General features: G+C 44.9%; 1 protein-coding gene across 8 annotated transcripts in view; it reads left to right on the top strand.

Moving 5' to 3' along the window:
* SH3GLB2 (SH3 domain containing GRB2 like, endophilin B2) overlaps positions 1-14822 on the top strand; it is a 175152-nt gene that overhangs the window by 119016 nt on the left and 41314 nt on the right. For all 8 annotated transcript variants that reach the window (XM_073600121.1, XM_073600123.1, XM_073600128.1 and 5 more), the window contains exon 6: positions 11770-11862. In XM_073600121.1, coding sequence (XP_073456222.1) covers positions 11770-11862 — 93 coding nt within the window. The remainder of the gene's footprint in view (positions 1-11769; positions 11863-14822) is intronic.

Below are 14822 nucleotides of genomic sequence, written 5' to 3'. Positions count from 1 at the left end.
CATGGCAAGGTTGAAAGGTAATATACCCATTGGCAACGTCAAGGTAGCCATCTTCCCTGATTTTTCCACTGAAGTACAGAAGCGGAGACAAAACTTTACCGAAGCCAAGAGGCGCCTGCGCATCAAAAATCTGAAATATTCAATGTTATTCCCCGCACGCCTTCGGGTGGAGGACAATGGCCGAGCCGTTTTCTTTGAAACCCCTGAAGATACCATCGCCTGGCTAGAGCGCCGAGACAACGGGAAAGAGAATGAATAACTCAACATATAAAGTACATGGCCGTGCACTGCAGCAAGAGATCACAGGCCTCTTTTCTTACAACATGAGGGACTTTGCCCTATATACCTCAGGGGAAACTATACACTATCACTTATTATTTTGACGACTGGAGCCTCGGGTCAGTAATAGTCCTACAGAACACATGTAAGGTGCAGCGTGACTTTGCCCCACGCATTTTTAGGGAGATCAGTCACCGAGTCTGGAATGAAGCCGTCCAACTACAATTATACACAATTATCCATCCCAGAGACTACACGCAATTATTTTCTTTATACATGATTTTGTGGGATTTGTTTTCCCTGGGTTCTAAAACCCAACGGCTACCCCGGTTTTTTCTTCTTTTATTTCAGATGCAGCTGACTGTTTTTTCCCGGATTTCAATTTCAGTTTTGTTTGGGAAGTATGCCCGCACAGGTTGGGGTCAGTGCAGGGCTGGGAGGGGGAGGGGAGGGAAAATGTTTAAGTTACTTTTCAAAATGCAAGGTTCTATGTACACACTTTTTGAATCAATATAGATTTTTGAATAATATTGAGAATTTGATTTTGCTACTGTTTTTTGTAGTACGGTACAAATTAATGCATAATTTTTGTATAGAGGTACTGGTGAGACTCAGGATACACACCTTAACACTGAAATTAATTGGTGAGAACAACATATGGCATCTATAAAATTTCTCACTTGGAATGTGAGGGGCCTGCGTGAACCGCTTAAGAGGTCGGCAACCCTCGCATTCCTTAAGAAACGGAGAGCTGATATAATAGCACTGGTGGAAACCCATATAGATGGAAAGCTACAGATGGCCCTGCGCCGCCCATGGGTAGGATGGGCATTCCACTCGACGTTTACATCCCATTCCAGAGGTGTATCTATTTTAATTGCAAAATCCATACACTTTGAACCAGGAGAGATATGCACAGACCCTCAGGGCAGATATGTTTTCATATCTGCTAAAATATACGGAGAACCCTTCCTAATCTTGGCGTTCTATGTCCCCCCTCCGTTCTCTATTACTATAATACTGGAGGGTGTCTCCTTCATGGCAAGATTCCCCACGGTGCAAGCAGTATGGATGGGGGATTTTAATTCTACAATGAACGATACTCTAGACAGACTTCGCCCACTGACAGTAGCTGCAATGAATACAAATGACACTAAACTACATAAGATAACCTCATCCATTCATCTAATTGACACGTGGAGAAATAAATTTCCGCACACTAATGCCTATTCATGTTTCTCTTCCACGCATAGTTCGATGTCCCGAATAGATTTCATTTTGATATCTAAACAACTTTTACCTAGATTATTGACAGTGTCCTTTGGACCTAGACTGTTGTCTGATCATAGCTTTTACTCTATTACCCTTGGCGTGTCCCTTGCTAAGCAGAAGCGGGCCTGGCGCTTGAACCCATTCTGGTTGTCCTTGCTGCCAGAAGATGATATGCTTGAAGTAGAATGGACTCGGTTTTTTACTGACAATGAACACTCTGCTCCCGCGCCAGTAGTGTGGGACACGTTTAAGTTGCATGCCCGCGCGATCCTGACCTCACGCATTAATCAAATTAAAACAAACTCCGCGGAAGCCCTAGATAAAGCAATCATAGAATTATCTTCTTCAGAACAAGCATATATAGCTGACCCATCCATAACAAATGCTAATACTCTTAAACTACAGACAAGAGTGGTGTCTCAGATGCAATATGAAAAAGCCAAGCAGAAATTATTCTTCAGTAGACAGCGGTGGTTTGAACATGGAGAAAAAGCAGGTAAATTGCTTGCATATCTTGCTCATAGTGAAGACAAACCCCCAATTGTAATTACGCTTCACGATAGAGATAGACAGCCGATCACGGATCCTGTTGTCGTGTCATCCAAGTTTAGAGATTTTTTTACAGAACTTTATACATCAACAGTCTCGGATGATACGACGATAATGGATCAGTTTTTGAGCAACACCATACTTCCACAACTCACGGAGAGTCAAATTGAACTTCTTGAGGCACCTCTCACGATAGAGGAAATAAAGATTGCTATTGCAGACTTTGCCAAGTCCAAGTCCCCGGGGTCTGACGGATTGCCCATTGAATTTTATGCACACTATTCTGAGATACTTACACCCAAACTGCTGACTCTGTATAACACTATGTTCGAAACCTTAACACTACCTGCATCCATGAGAGAGGCCACGATAGTACTTATACCGAAACCAGGGAAAGACCTAGGATACCCTGAGTCGTACCGCCCCATATCTTTACTCCAAGCAGATGTTAAAATATTGGCCAAAATACTCTCCAAGCGTCTAAACCAAGTAATATTATCCCTTATACATGTGGACCAGTCAGGGTTTATGCCGGGCCGTAACACCTCCTTTAATTTAAGGAAGCTATTTATCAATCTCCAGGCCAAACATGATAATGTAGGCACAAGGGTAATAATAACATTAGACACAGCCAAGGCATTTGATTCGGTTGAATGGAGTTATCTCTGGAAATGCATGGAGGGATACGGATTTGGGCCCAAGTTTATTAGATGGGTGCAACTGTTATACCAGCAACCAACTGCTCGAGTGGTGGCCAATGGATGCCCCTCTCAGGAATTTAGCCTAAGCAGAGGTACGAGACAGGGATGCCCGCTCTCGCCTTTGCTATATGCTCTGGCATCAGAACCCCTCGCCGTGTCCATCCGTACTAACCAGGAGATAATAGGTTTAACATTCGGATCCCTCACCGAGAAAATTAGCCTTTATGCAGATGACACTCTCCTCTATCTAGCAGACCCTGGCCTCTCTCTACACACAGCTCTTAACGTAATTGAACAATTTGGGAAATTCTCGGGCTTGAGGATTAATTGGGGAAAGTCACAGATATTACCAATCGATAGTTTCCCACCTACAGAATCACAGTCTAATTTACCTCTTCAAAGGGTGGATATAATAAAATACCTCGGCGTTAAAATATCCAAGAATCCAGTAGAATATATTTCTTTGAATATTGAACCATTATTCTCCCTAATTAAATCTAAGATCCAGGTCTGGTCCCGCCTCCCCCTGGGAATATGGGGCCGGGTCAACTTAATAAAGATGGTACTACTGCCTAAGGTACTGTACGTCTTATGGCATACTCCAGTATACCTACCCCTTAAGTATTTTAAACTATTAGAAGCACTACTCAAACCATTTATATGGGGGAAATCTAGACACAAACTCTCATGGCAAACACTTAAAAACCCAACGGATATGGGTGGAACAGCACTACCTGATTTTAACCATTATTATATTGCGTCACAACTATCCCAACTATTTCATATTGACAAAACTGACAAGGAACGCTTTCTCATCCTACTAAGCCCCCGTTGGGCCCAACATACTGGGGACCCAATAAATGGGATAGCAGTGGGTGTAGGGAATACACAGTCAAAAGATTATAGATACTCTTTGCTGTATCATTATAGACGCATATGGGAATTGGCTTCTTCCAAACTAGAGACACCATCATTTAATGACTATACACCACTTTGGCATAATAACAAGTTGCAGGAACTTAATGGAATCCAGAACTCAGATTTATGGGCAGCCAAGGGCATATACTATTTACATCATCTACTCACGAATGGAACTTTTAAAACGTTTGAGACACTTAAGATGGAGTTCCAGATCCCGAATCAAATGTTTTTTTGTTATCTCCAGATCCGTCATGCGATTCATACGCAGTTTGCACAAGGTCTTCCACAGCCCACTCCTAACTCTATTATAGCCATAGTCAAGGATACAGACTCAAAAAAATTAATCTCCTGTTTTTACAACATGTTATCCGCCCCTACCTCTGCAAAATTAGCTTACGCGTTAAAACCAAGATGGGAGAGGGAGGTTGGAAGGATAGAGGATGAAGAATGGGAGGAGGCCCTGGAAACATGCAAGTTGGTTTCACCCAAACTTTCAGACAGACTGTCCCAGATCTTTATACTTCACCGCGCATACCTCACTCCTCTTAGGGTAGCTAGATATAAAAGAAGTCAACCCACCACATGCCCAATGTGTGGAACTGAAACAGGCACATTCTTTCACCTTATATGGTCCTGTCATAAGATACAAGATTACTGGAAACAAATAGTTACCTTCTTACACAACGACATGGGGTCTCCATTAACCCTTGACCCAAAGCAATGCCTCCTAGGGATTTTTCCAGATGTATTAGATAAATTCACATTAATATTCCTACATGAAACTTTATTTTCGGCTAGGAAAATTATTGCCAGACAGTGGATGAGATCTGAACCCCCTCACTTGGTGGACTGGAAAAGAGACATTAACACAACCCTTCCATATAAAAAATTCCTTTATATTAACAAAGGTTGTCCAAATAAATATAACAGAGTATGGGATAGATGGTTACAAGAGTCTACGACATGCACATAAACTGTGCTTATCCTGATACTTACTAAGTATGAGTATGGAAGTATACGGATTATGCCAAAACCTAAAGAACTAACTATATGATAAAAATATAAGTGTATCAAGCTCTTTGTATACAGAACACCTCGTGTATGTGGTTAAACATGTGTACCAATGCTTTCTATGTTTTTTGTACAATCTTGCAAATAAAAAGTTTGTTATAAAGTAAAAAAAAAATAGGATTTGGTCCCAGCACAGAACCCTGGGGGACCCCACTACCCACCCCTGACCCTTCTGAGTACTCCCCTACACCACGTCTATGGGCCTTCCTTTATCTAGATGGCAGCTCACCTCCTCATAGAAGGTTAATAGATTGGTTTGGCAAGAACGATTCTTAATGAATCCATGCTGATTACTGCTAATGATATCGTTGTCATTACTAAAATCATGTATATAGTCCCTTATCCCCTCCAAGAATTCGCATAATATTGATGATAGGCTAACTGGTCTGTAAATCCCAGGGATGTATTTTGGGCCCTTTTTAATTATTGGCGCTACATTGCCTTTTCTCCAATCAGCTGGTACCATTCCAGTCAGTAGACTGTCCGTAAAAATTAGGAACAATGGTCTGGCAATTACTTGACTGAGTTCCCTAAGTACCCTCGGGTGCAAGCCATCTGGTCCCGTTGATTTATTAATGTTAAGTTTCCCATGTCTAATTTTAATTCTGGCCTCTGTTAACCATGGAGGTGCTTCCTGTGATGTGTCTTGAGGATAAACGCTGCTGTTTTGGTTACTAAAGTCCCCCCGATTCCTTCGTGAAGACTGAGGAGAAGAATAAATTCAATACCTTAGCCATCTCCCCATTCTTTGTAACCAGATGACCTTCCTCATTCTTTATGGGGCCAATATGATCTGTCCTCCCTTTTTTATTGTTTACATACTTAAATAATTTCTTCTGATTTTTTTTTTGCTTTCCTCCGCTATGTGTCTTTCGTGTTCTGTCTTAGCCGCCCTAATTGCACCCTTACATTTCCTGTTGCATTCCTTATAATATCTGAATGCTGATGATGATCCCTCAACCTAGTATTTTTTGAAGGACTTTTTGAAGGCCTTCTCCTTTGCTTTTATATGCATTTTTACATTGGACTTTTGTTCGCTCTTTAAATTTATTACCCAGTGGGATGCATTGGCTAACACCCTTATTTAATATGCTCTTAAAAACCCATCTCTCCTCCGTGTTATTTGTTCTTAAGATTTTATCAAAATTTATGCCTTCTACCAAGGTTCGTAGTTTAGGTAACTTGACTCTTTTGAAATTCAGTGTCTTTGTATTCCCCTTATGTTTCCTATCTGTGTGATTTATACTGAAGGCAATTTGACTTGTGATCGCTGTTTCCTAAATTTCCCCATGTTTTCACATCCGTGATCAGGTCTGTATTGTTGGTAATATAGATCCAGTAACGTTTTATTTCTGGTTGGTGCGTCTACCATCTGACCCATGAAATTGTTCTGCAAAACATTTAGGCACTGACGAGCCTTAGACTAATGCGTAATTCCCTCTGCCCAGTCTATGTCTGGATAATTAAAATTCCCTATTATGATAACACTTCGCATCCTTGCTGCTAATCCAAATTGTGATGGGAGATCTGTCTTCCCCCTCCTCCCTCAGGTTAGGGGGCTTATAGCATACTCCCAGTATTATTTTCCCCCTAGCTTCATCGCTTTGGAGCTCTACCCATAAGGATTCCACCTCCTCCCTAGCTCCCTTAGTTATGTCATCTCTCACATTCACGTGTACATTATTCTTGATGATATATAGGCATACCCCTCTCCCTTTTTTACCCTCTCTATCCCTGCGATAAAGGGTATACCCTTGAATGGTTGCCAGCCAGTCATGAGATCTGTTGAACCAGGTCTCTGAAATTCCCACAAAATCCAAATCCTCCTTGTACAACAGTATCTCTAGTTCACCCATCTTGTCCGCCAGGCTCCTGGCATTGGTGAACATACCACTTAGTTTAGACCTGTCACATACTATCCTCTTATTGGGTGTTCCAAGATTGCAACTAGGACTTGTTACTATACTTACTTTGGGTTTATGTGCTTTAGTCAACCTACCACTAATGTCCCCAATACTACCCTCTAGAATATGTTCCGTACTGACTATCTCTACCTCTGGGCCCTCCGCCCCCAAGCCCCCCCCCCCCCCCCCCAGTCGCCTAGTTTAAAAACCCCTCTAACTTTTTGGCCATCTTTACTCCCAGATGATCTGGACCCTTCTCATTTAGGTGCACTCTGCCCCTTCTATAGTACTGGTGATTGACTGAGAAGTCGGCCCAGGGTATTCTACCCTGTCCAACTAGCTTCCTGGCACTAATACTCAACAAGACAATACACAGGTACTTGCAGCCCACGTGCAGTCACTGCCCACAGGTACACACAAGACACAAGTATACACAGGTACTTATTCAGACAACACTCAGGTACTGACAATACACAGGTACTCCTAACACTAACAATAGTCAGGTACTACCTGACACTAATACTCAATTCAGTCCACATGCACTCACAGCACTCGCGTACTCACACTACACAGGTACTGTGACCCCTGTTATAACCCCTGTTATATCCTCCTGTTTTCAACTCTGGTTTGTTGCTACAGAGGTGAATGATGGAACTGGATCAGGCATCCCCTGGCCTTATCCAACTCCACCCTCCCTATGCAGAATACAAGAGTAAAAATAATCCAAAATTATACAGTGTGTAAATCCTAACAATGCTTTTCTTTTCTTTGTTCTATTTTGGTCTGTTAATTATACAATTAAAAGTGTTTACCTGTTCAATATGTGCAAAAATACCCCCAAAAAACAGTTTTTCTTACCAGAAATCTTAGGCGCTGACAGCTGGATGTAAAACAAAAATTGCAGGCAAAAGAAAACCGCAAAAAATATGACGTGGGGCCCCCTCAGGTCCATACCAGGACCTTCAGGTCTAGTGTGGATTAGGAGGGGACATTCCCCCCCCCCCCCCCGCACGCCAACATTTTTTAAAAATGGCGTGGGGTCCCCCACAAAATCCATACCAGACCCTTATCTGAGCCTGCAGGTCAGGAAAGGGAGGGGACGAACAAGTGCCCCTCATGAACCATACCAGTCTGCATGCCCTCAACATGGGGGTGGGTGCTTTGTTGATGGGGACAAGGGCCTCTTCCCGACAACCCTGACTGGTGGATGTTGGGGTCTGTGGGTGGGGGGGCTTATCGGAATTTGCCCCCCCTATGTGAATGGGTATTGGGTACCCATTCACCAAAAAAGCAGTGAAAAGTGAAAAAAAAAACAAGAGCCAGATTTTGACAAGTCCTTTATTAATAGTTCTGAGCTGTCTTCTGCCAGCGCCGTCTCTCCATGAGCCCTCTTCTCCTGCTGCGGTCTTCTTCCTTGCCATCTGTTACCCTAAAAAAAAAAAAAAAAAGCCGCTGTTGTTCTGTGGCTGTCATCCTCCGTTGTGTTGTCGCACGCTGTCTGGCATCTGTTATATAATCATGAGGCGTGGCCATCAGATAATGTCACCCCGAGAGCCCACCCCATGTGAGGTCGGCTCTCCGGGCGACATCATCAGCTAGCCATGCCCCATGGCTGTATAAGAGATGTCAGACAGCGGGGGACATCACAACAGAGAAAAAGTAAAGAAAAAGGCGTCTTCTAAGTATGAACTGTAGAAACATTATGGTACAATAAATAAAAACACTCGCATTAAGGTTAAAAACGATCAGCATGAGGAAAATCCTGCAGCGGTGCGTCTCCTTGCTCGGTGGTTCAACAGGCTTTGTCACTCAGGAACCCATAGAAAGCCGTCAGTCGGCTCTGTACACTCTGTGGCTCAGATGGTAATACAGAGGAGAGGTCTAAAGCACTCATGGACCGCAACGTCGCCTGATGTCACCGGAAGTGTTTGCAATGCCATTTTTGAGCCTGTGCACTGTCAGTGGAATGGACAGGTGTGCTCCTTTGTCAAGCTGGATATGCAGGGATTCAACATGCTTTATATAGAGTCCACCATCTTGTAGTGATAGGGGGAAATGGCAGGTGATGATGAAACACAGGTGGAGAACAATATGGTCATACGGGTGGGCGGCCATCTAGTGAACATACTGGAAATAACAATAAAAACTATAATGATAACCAATGTAATGTACTACATATTGAGAATGGGAATGACCACGGGACAAAAGGAGAGGAATGGAACAATAAAAGAAGTCTAAAATAAAAATAAATATAAAAACAATGATAAAATATGTGTGATAAATTTTAAAACCTTGGGGAAAAAACATTTAGGCTTGATAGAAGTATTGGACATTTAGCCCATCATGGGGGAGCATAAGGGGATACTAATGTGGTGGTAATTGAAGAAATAGCCACTGCCCCACTATAGGCACTGGGCAGAAAGAAGATAACTGGAGGTTAAGAGCTCCATCCAGCGGCAACAGGGCTGATCTGGTCCAGTTAATAGTCAAGTCTGAATAAGTGCCAAATTCAGTGATTATGTCCATTACCACCTGCAAAGAGGGGCCTGTGTTTTCCATAAAAGCAGCATATCGTCTGCATACAACATGATCTTTTTATGGAGTGCACCATATTTAAAACACGCAAGCAGAGAGCTCGTCCTAATTTTAGCCGCCAGGAGTTCTATTGCAAGGGCAAATAGGAGGGGGGGAGAGAGGGCATCCCTGTCTAGTACCCATACCCAGTGACTGTACAAGTACTTTTAGAGGTGGTGGACCTGGCTGTCAAAATACAAAAGCTGCAGTGGGCGTTTTGTCCATCTGCGCTGTGTATCCTGGATAGAGGAATCTGTTAGATTTTTTCCATTGAGCCTGCAGGCCGAACAGAAGAAAGGTGTCAATGTATAAATGTCCCTGTCAGTGGTGTTGCTAGGGGGTGGCTTTTGGGGTTATAGCCTCGAATCTGGGGCCCATAGCCCTGAGTCTCTCAGAGATGGCCATGACCTCTCTGCAGCTGGGCCACAAGTGCAGCGAGCAGCACCGGAGAGCAGGCAGGCAGCATGGGAGAGCCGGGCGGGCGAGAGAACAGAGAGATGGCATCATCTATCACTGGACGCACTCTGGGGGACACTAATGTAAGTGGGGACGGCTCTCTGGGGACCCTGATGTAAGAGGACGGCTCTCTGGGGGCCCTGATGTAAGAAAGGAGCTCTCTGGGGACCCTGATGTAAGGGGCTCCCTGGGGGCCCTGATGTAAGGGGGGGCTCCCTGGGGACCCTGATGTAAGTAAAGGGCTTTCTGGGGACCCTGATGTAAGGAAGGGGCTTGCTGGAAACCCTGATGTAAGGAAGGGGCTCTCTGGGACCTGATGTAAGGGGGGAGCTCTCTGGGGACCCTGATGTGAGGGGGAGGCTCTCTGTGGACCTTGATGTGGGCGGGGGGGGCTCTCTGGAGACCCTGATGCAAGTGGGGGTCTCTCTGGGGACCCTAATGCAAGGGGGTCTCTTTGGGGAATCTGAGCTAAGGAGGGGCTCTCTAGGGACCATAATGTAAGTGGGGGAGGCTTTCTGGGGACCCTAATGTAAGGGGAGACTCTCTGGGGACCCTGATGCAAGGGGAGACTCTCTGGGGACCCTGATGCAAGGGGAGACTCTCTGGGGACCCTGATGCAAGGGGGGCCTCTCTGGGGACCCTGATGCAAGGGGGGCCTCTCTGGGGACCCTGATGCAAGGGGGGCCTCTCTGGGGACCCTGATGCAAGGGGGGCCTCTCTGGGGACCCTGATGCAAGGGGGGCCTCTCTGGGGACCCTAATGTAAGTGGGGGAGGCTTTCTGGGGACCCTGATGTAAAGGGGGACTCTCTGGGGACTCTGATGTAAGGGGGGCCTCTCTGGGGACCCTGATGCAAGGGGGGCCTCTCTGGGGACCCTGATGCAAGGGGGGCCTCTCTGGGGACCCTGATGCAAGGGGGGCCTCTCTGGGGACCCTGATGCAAGGGGGAGGCTCTCTGGGGACCCTGATGTAAGTAGTGGCTCTCTGGGGACCCTGATGTAGTGGGGGCTCTCTGGTGACCCTGATGTAGGGGGGGCTCTCTGGTGACCCTGATGTAGGGGGGGTGTCTCTCTGGGGACCCTGATGTGGGGGGGTGTCTCTCTGTGGACCCTGATGCAAGGAGGGTTTCTCTGGGGACCCTAATGTAAGTGGGGGAGGCTTTCTGGGGACCCTAATGTAAAGGGGGACTCTGATGTAAGGAGGGGCTCTTTGGGGACCCTGATGCAAGGGGGGCCTCTCTGGGGACCCTGATGCAAGGGGGGCCTCTCTGGGGACCCTGATGCAAGGGGGGCCTCTCTGGGGACCCTGATGCAAGGGGGGCCTCTCTGGGGACCCTGATGCAAGGGGGAGGCTCTCTGGGGACCCTGATACAAGGGGGAGGCTCTCTGGGGACCCTAATGTAAGGAAGGGGCTCTCTAGGGACCCTGATGTAAGGGGGGCTCTCTGGGGACCCTGATGCAAGGCGGGACTCCCTGGGGACTCTGAGGTAAGGAGGGGCTCTCTGGGAACCCTCATGTAAGTGATGTAAGTGGGGGAGGTGCTCTCTGGGGACCCTGATGTAAGTGGGGGAGGCTCTTCTCTGGGGACCCAGATGCAATGGGGAGGCTCTCTGGGCACTCTGATGTAAAAGGAAGGCTCTCTGGGTACCCTGATGTAAGGGGGAGGCTCTTGGGGGGCTCTCTGGGGACCCTGATATAATGATAATATATATAATAATAATGTAGTGTGTATGTATGTGTGTGTGTGTATGTATGTGTGTGTATATATATATATATTTATTACACAAATGTATATTATATACATGTGTATGCCCGCCCAAGCGTATGATTTTCTTTACTTTACTGCTATGGCTCTAGCCCCAGATCTTTTGTAGACCTAGCAATGCCCCTGGTCCCAGTGTTTGGGTATATGTACATGCTTATGTTCTGCATTCTATTATCTAAAATTAGTAGAGTTAACAAGTGGGGTCAGCTGGTGAAAGATCTGCGATGCATGTATTTCAGTTTTAAGTAAACATTTTGGATTTATTTCTGTGTTTTGCAGAAGGAGAGAAGAATCTTGCAGAACCGCCGTTTAGATCTTGATGCTTGCAAAGCACGACTTAAGAAGGCAAAAGCAGCAGAGGCCAAAGCCTCGGTAAAGTCCCAACCTACATTACTCTTCCTTGTGGGTGTGCATGCCGTTCCAGGGTTTAAAAGGGACCATATATCCAAATCCACGTGCCTCTCATTTAAACATGATTCCCCATACATCATTCCACTCTCATCTAAGGTTATGGTGTGGAGGGATGGTTGGTACAGTAAAGGGTGGACGTCATCCCCTCAGGTGCAACTCATAACACCTAATCAGAAATGAGCTTTTCTTGACAGCATGGGCACAAGTGGAGAAAGCTGATTTCTGATTGGCTATGATATATTTGCACCTACATTGTAAAACATTGCCTGGGAATGTATCATACTGATGGGGTAGGCTCAGTTGGCATATCCATCCTAAATCTATTATGATTGGCTGCTATTTAACTCCTCCCTTTGTTTGTTTGTTTGTCCCTCACTAACTTTGTGGTGTCTTTTTTTTTTTTTTGTGTTCTGTGTTTTTTTGTTTTGTTTTTTTTTCCCCATAATTTGCTCAGCTCGAGGGGGATGTGAGTATTTGTTGTCAAGGCCTTTTGCTGTGATAAGCTGATTCCTTTTTTTGCTTTCTTGTTCTCATCTGACAGTTTTTTTTTCTTTCCACTGCCGTGGTACTGGCTGGGGATCAGGGAGCATGGCAGGAATGGTAGACATGGTTACACAGACACAGGAAATGCATGTACATTCCGGGAGTGATTTATTATCAGTCTGATTTTGTGACCTCGCCAAATATAACACTGAGTTGGGTTAATCTAAACATTATATAAAATGTTGGGGTGAATAAATAAAGAGTAACAGAAGGGCTGCAGTAGTCCGGTATCCTGGAGGAAATGCAGCTCCATGTTCTCTTCAGTCCCAGTCAAGTAACGAAAAAACCTGTTCACATGATCTCTGCTAAATGAGAAGCGAGCTTGGTTTGTCATCTTCCACTTCAGCGGAGATCATGTGACTAAGGGCTTAGTTAGCTGTTTGATCACATGACTGCCAATAATTTTCTTATGTTAGATCTGAAGCATCTTAAAAATATTAACTCCATTACGGGAACTGCCCTGAGACAGGCAACTATAATAATTTGTTATCTGTGCACAGCCTGTTTTAAGATCACTCCATTGCATCATCACCAGGGTCAATCTGACCATACAATTTTTGTACAATCAACTTTGAATTTACCAAAACTATGTGGGATGAGGACCTTCCAATGTATTCAGTTAGGCAGGCCCTTGCATAACTCTAGATCCACCAACAGCTACATAGTTGCTGGTAGATCTAAAGGAAAAGGTGCATCCAGATAATTTCGTGTGGGAAAGAAACCAGGAAGGAAAGCTCTTGTTGGCTAAATGGAGCTGAGCTTTTGCTCCTTGTTCAAGTATGTTCTACTGGATAGAACTGCGACCAAACATACAGTTTGTTTTTATTACTTCCTCCACATGTGTGTAACTAAGTTTGGAGGATTTTTAATTTTTTTTTCTTTTATTTATATATATATATTTTTTTATATTATTTCATTACCATGATATTGTGATGCAGTCATCGATAGCGGTGAGTGAACCAAGCAAAGTTCGCTGGATGGGCACCATAACAACCAATTAATGTGTGGCTTCTGCTGTCTTAGCAACTCATGAAATCACTGGTTACTAGGGAGCAGGCAGCCAGCCCACACAATATCCTTGATTACGAGGATGCAGGCAAATATCAGCTTCATAGCAACCAAAGAGAAGGAAGCCATTGATTTGGTGGGGGTAGGTATACTGCCACTAAATTTATGACTTCCGGGTTCAACAGCTGGGGGCTTGGTGGGTGAACTGACCATTTAGTTCATCATGTAAAATTCAGGGTGAACTGTACATGGCTGCAAACTCCAATTTCATCCCTAGTGGTCAACAATGGTGATTTTGAAATGGTAATATGATCTTCTTTTTTTTTCTTTTCTTGATGTCAGTAATTCAGGAGTACATTCAGAGAAACTGAGAAGAACTCAGGAGTAGGCAATCTTTCAGAGGCTGAGATCTACCTGAACAATATGGAGGAAATTAAAGATCCCCGAGGAGGGGGGTGGCTGGGTGGAGCCCTTTAAAAAACAAAAAAAACAAAAAACTATCAAGCTCCCAATAAAAAGACGGCATGAAGAACACCTAGTGTGTCACAGTAGTGTCCTCTGCCCTCTTCACATCACCCCCCACCCTCACCCCACTGTAGTGTCTTCTGTGTGTCCCTCCACACACACACACACGACTGTGGGTAGCACTCTCCTACCTGACAGTGTGTGTACAGCAGGGGAGCGGGAGGCATAAGTAAGCTCCAGTGGGCGGAGTGAAATGCGTTGGGGGGGGGGGGACATGTTGGGGGTCCAGGCTGAGAATGCCATTCACTATCACTCATCAGGCTTTGACTTGATGTCAAAGCCTGGGACACTTATCACTCTCTACCATTGCCTGGAGCATAGAAAAGCTTCCTTCCCAGCTAGCGCTCACAGTGATGGGCACAGGACTTCATTCCTATACAGCCTGAACTGCTCACACACATATCTTGGTTCACAGGGCGCAGTAGGCAGCACAGTGCTGGACAGTTATAGAAAATCAAACATTTTACAGTTGTCACCAGAACAGAAAGATAGGGGAATTTTTTAAAGGTGACACCTGTTCTGTTGATATCTGTCTGAAAAAAGGCATTCGCTTTGTAGAGATTTTCTCCTGTTGCATCTCAGGAACAAGAAGCAAAGCAAATTATCACCAACAGGACACCGACAAAAAAACAAACTGGCACACATTGAAGTCCTTCCCTACCAACAAACAATATTTTACCTATACATGCCCTTTAACTGCTTACTGCTGGCTCCCAATGGTCGTTTTAGGGGTTCCTAACACCAGAGGTGTTTCCCAGGCTTCCTAATAATATAATCACTCTGATTTAATGTCACAGTAATCTGGTGGTTGGGAGCTTGTCCTACCAGCTCCTAATTGTAAACAG

Source organism: Aquarana catesbeiana, linkage group LG09, assembly GCF_042186555.1.
Source record: "Aquarana catesbeiana isolate 2022-GZ linkage group LG09, ASM4218655v1, whole genome shotgun sequence".
Taxonomy (NCBI): Eukaryota; Metazoa; Chordata; class Amphibia; order Anura; family Ranidae; genus Aquarana; species Aquarana catesbeiana.
This window is presented reverse-complemented; position numbering and strand designations above follow the sequence as displayed.